Raw genomic sequence first — 2,460 nt, 5'->3', positions numbered from 1 at the left:
ACCATCCTCCTCATCAGCCACTGCACTAAAGTGACACAACTGGAAACTTTAGAAAGGCTGAAAGTCTCCAAAGCAGATCTTGGCTCCACTTTTGGCCAAGAAACCATTTCAGGAACATTTTAGGGAACATTACTTCAAACTAATTACAGCTACTAGTTACTTCTACTAGTTAGAAAATCAATTACTGCTCAATCTAATTAACTAATTAATCTGCAAAGGTGCTATGCAGTTATTTTTGATGATCCAAAATGTCTGAGTCGGATGACTTTTTATTTATTGCAACTAAAAAGAGAGATCTATTTCTTTGGGAAATATATTTTTGATGTAAAAGATCAGTAATACTACTGTAAACTGTTTACTTTATAATTTTTTATAACATATTGTCACACAGAGGTCACCATGTTTATGCAAGGTCCTGCAGCCCAAGCGCTGTCCAGCTAAAAGAGTAATGAGTAGCGTTAAACATCTGTGGCTGCTGCTAGGAGATGCTAACCCACATGGAGAGCTATGCTACAAAGAGCTCCAGTTTCTAAATGAGGCTGTTAGCAGTTAGCATCAAAACATTTGATCAGATATATTGAAACGACAAAAACAACTATGCTAATGCTAGCCTTCCTGATTTCATTCTGTATGTTCCAGTCAGACCTAACAAGCTCTTAGAGCAGCAGCCATTCGTAGACAGCTTAGCATTCGGCTCTTTAAGAACATAATAAAGGATATAAATAAAACTTTGTTCTGTTGCAGCTGCAGCCTGTACTGGTTACAGAAAAGCTGCTGCATTATGGACCCGCCTCATGTTCTTTTTAAAGGTTGTGTGTTACAGGGAGTTTCACCTCTGCTGCTGAGCTTCCTCTTGCTGGACCACGGCCGGCTCCGGAGTCGGGGGCTTCCTCCTCCTCTCCTCCTCCTCCTGCTGTCTTCTTACTTCCAGCAGCTCCAGCTGGAAAACAGGACCGTCAGGATCATCAGAACCCTTCCCCTCCCCCCCTTCTTCATCGCCCCTTCTCACCGTGGTCAGCCTCTCCAGGGCAGAGAAGCGCTCCTCCCAGGTGGCGGCGGACTTCTCAAAGGCCTCATGGCGCTTGATGAGCTTCTCTACCTCGTCCACGCTCTGGCCCATCTCTCTGCTGGACAGGTACGGCTCCTGGCCCAGCAGCCAGGCCTCGGCCACTCCAGCGTCTCGCGAGAACTGGTGGACCTCCAGGACTAAGAGAGAGAGGAAGATTAGAGCACCATGAGGAGCAGCTGGATGCCCGGTGGACAGGAAGTGTTTCTTACTGAGGCGGAGCCACTCCCAGCGGTCCTCCCACTTATCGATCATCTCTTTCCTCTTATCGGTGAGTTGCAGCAGCTTCTCCTTGATCTGAGCGACGGGGAACATAGAACATGGGTCACTGGCGTAGCCAGAGTCAGAACACTCCAAACTCAGGGGTGAACACGAACAGCCAGGTTCTACAGACCGAAACTGAGTGGTATAAAACTACGGACCGCTGGTCAATTTCGCCTGTTTTTGTATTTAGTTTTGATCAAACTGATGTTCATAACAGCCAAATCTGACCTGAATGAATTCTTGTTTTAATAAATTAGTTTATCAAAGTATCCCCCCTATTAAATCCTGAATGACCAGTTTTTAATTTACCAGAATGAACTGAATACTTCCTGTCCTGTAGAATAAAAGAATCACTTGAACGGGGTCAGGGTTTAAATCTGAACGAATCGGGTTTCGTTTCTGAATCCTTTTTTTTTTTTTTTTTTTTTCGTTTCTGAATCCTAACGATTCCGACTCTTTTAAGACACATGTCACGTGTCTGATGCTGCACGGGCTTACGACAATTTTATCATTTCATTTCCCTGATTCTAACTGGGCTACGACAGATACGGGTTCCTTAAGCCCGATACAGGGTATTTTGACATCAGTCTAACAGATCCTGGGTATTGCTGCTGATTTTTTAAGCAGATATTGCTTTTTCAACACCCAATGAGATACAAGTGGGAACAATCAATGTGTGCACGAAAATGAAACGTGAGATTGAAAAAATGTATTGTTTTTTTTTTCCTCAACAAAATAAACTTTCTTCTTCTTCTTTAGTTAAAATTAATCCTCTTAGTTGGATGTCTATCATTAACAAACCATGCTGCCACATGTATGTATGTATAGTTTAATTATTTTCATTTGAATGTTTTATTCTGTTTTATGAACCTATATTCCGTAGTTCAGTGAACATTTATTCTGTATTTTTAAAAAGGTTATAGAGTTATAGCTGCTTTTATTTCTTTTTATATTTGTATTTTTCATTGTAAAATTCTTACTGTTGTGTTTTTAGGCATACAATTTCCAGGGTTCCTACAGCGTAAGGCAAGTTAAATTCAAGACTTCTTAAGACTTTTTAATGCTACTTGAAATAAAAATTTAACACCAAATTCACAAGAAACACAAGAAAACCCCGCTTGCGACAACTT

The 2,460-nt window shown here is 41.4% G+C and overlaps 1 protein-coding gene across 1 annotated transcript in view; it reads right to left on the bottom strand.

Annotated features, from left to right (window-relative positions):
• The window catches only part of sptbn1 (spectrin beta, non-erythrocytic 1), a 56,084-nt gene that overhangs the window by 6,982 nt on the left and 46,642 nt on the right, over positions 1–2,460 (bottom strand). Inside the window, exons 25-27 of the mRNA XM_015371431.1 lie at positions 1,279–1,363; positions 1,010–1,206; positions 834–940 (exon numbers count right to left, since the gene is read on the bottom strand). Coding sequence (XP_015226917.1) covers positions 834–940; positions 1,010–1,206; positions 1,279–1,363 — 389 coding nt within the window. The remainder of the gene's footprint in view (positions 1–833; positions 941–1,009; positions 1,207–1,278; positions 1,364–2,460) is intronic.

The sequence above is a fragment of the Cyprinodon variegatus genome, unplaced genomic scaffold, assembly GCF_000732505.1.
Source record: "Cyprinodon variegatus isolate N-32 unplaced genomic scaffold, C_variegatus-1.0 Scaffold58, whole genome shotgun sequence".
Taxonomy (NCBI): Eukaryota; Metazoa; Chordata; class Actinopteri; order Cyprinodontiformes; family Cyprinodontidae; genus Cyprinodon; species Cyprinodon variegatus.
This window is presented reverse-complemented; position numbering and strand designations above follow the sequence as displayed.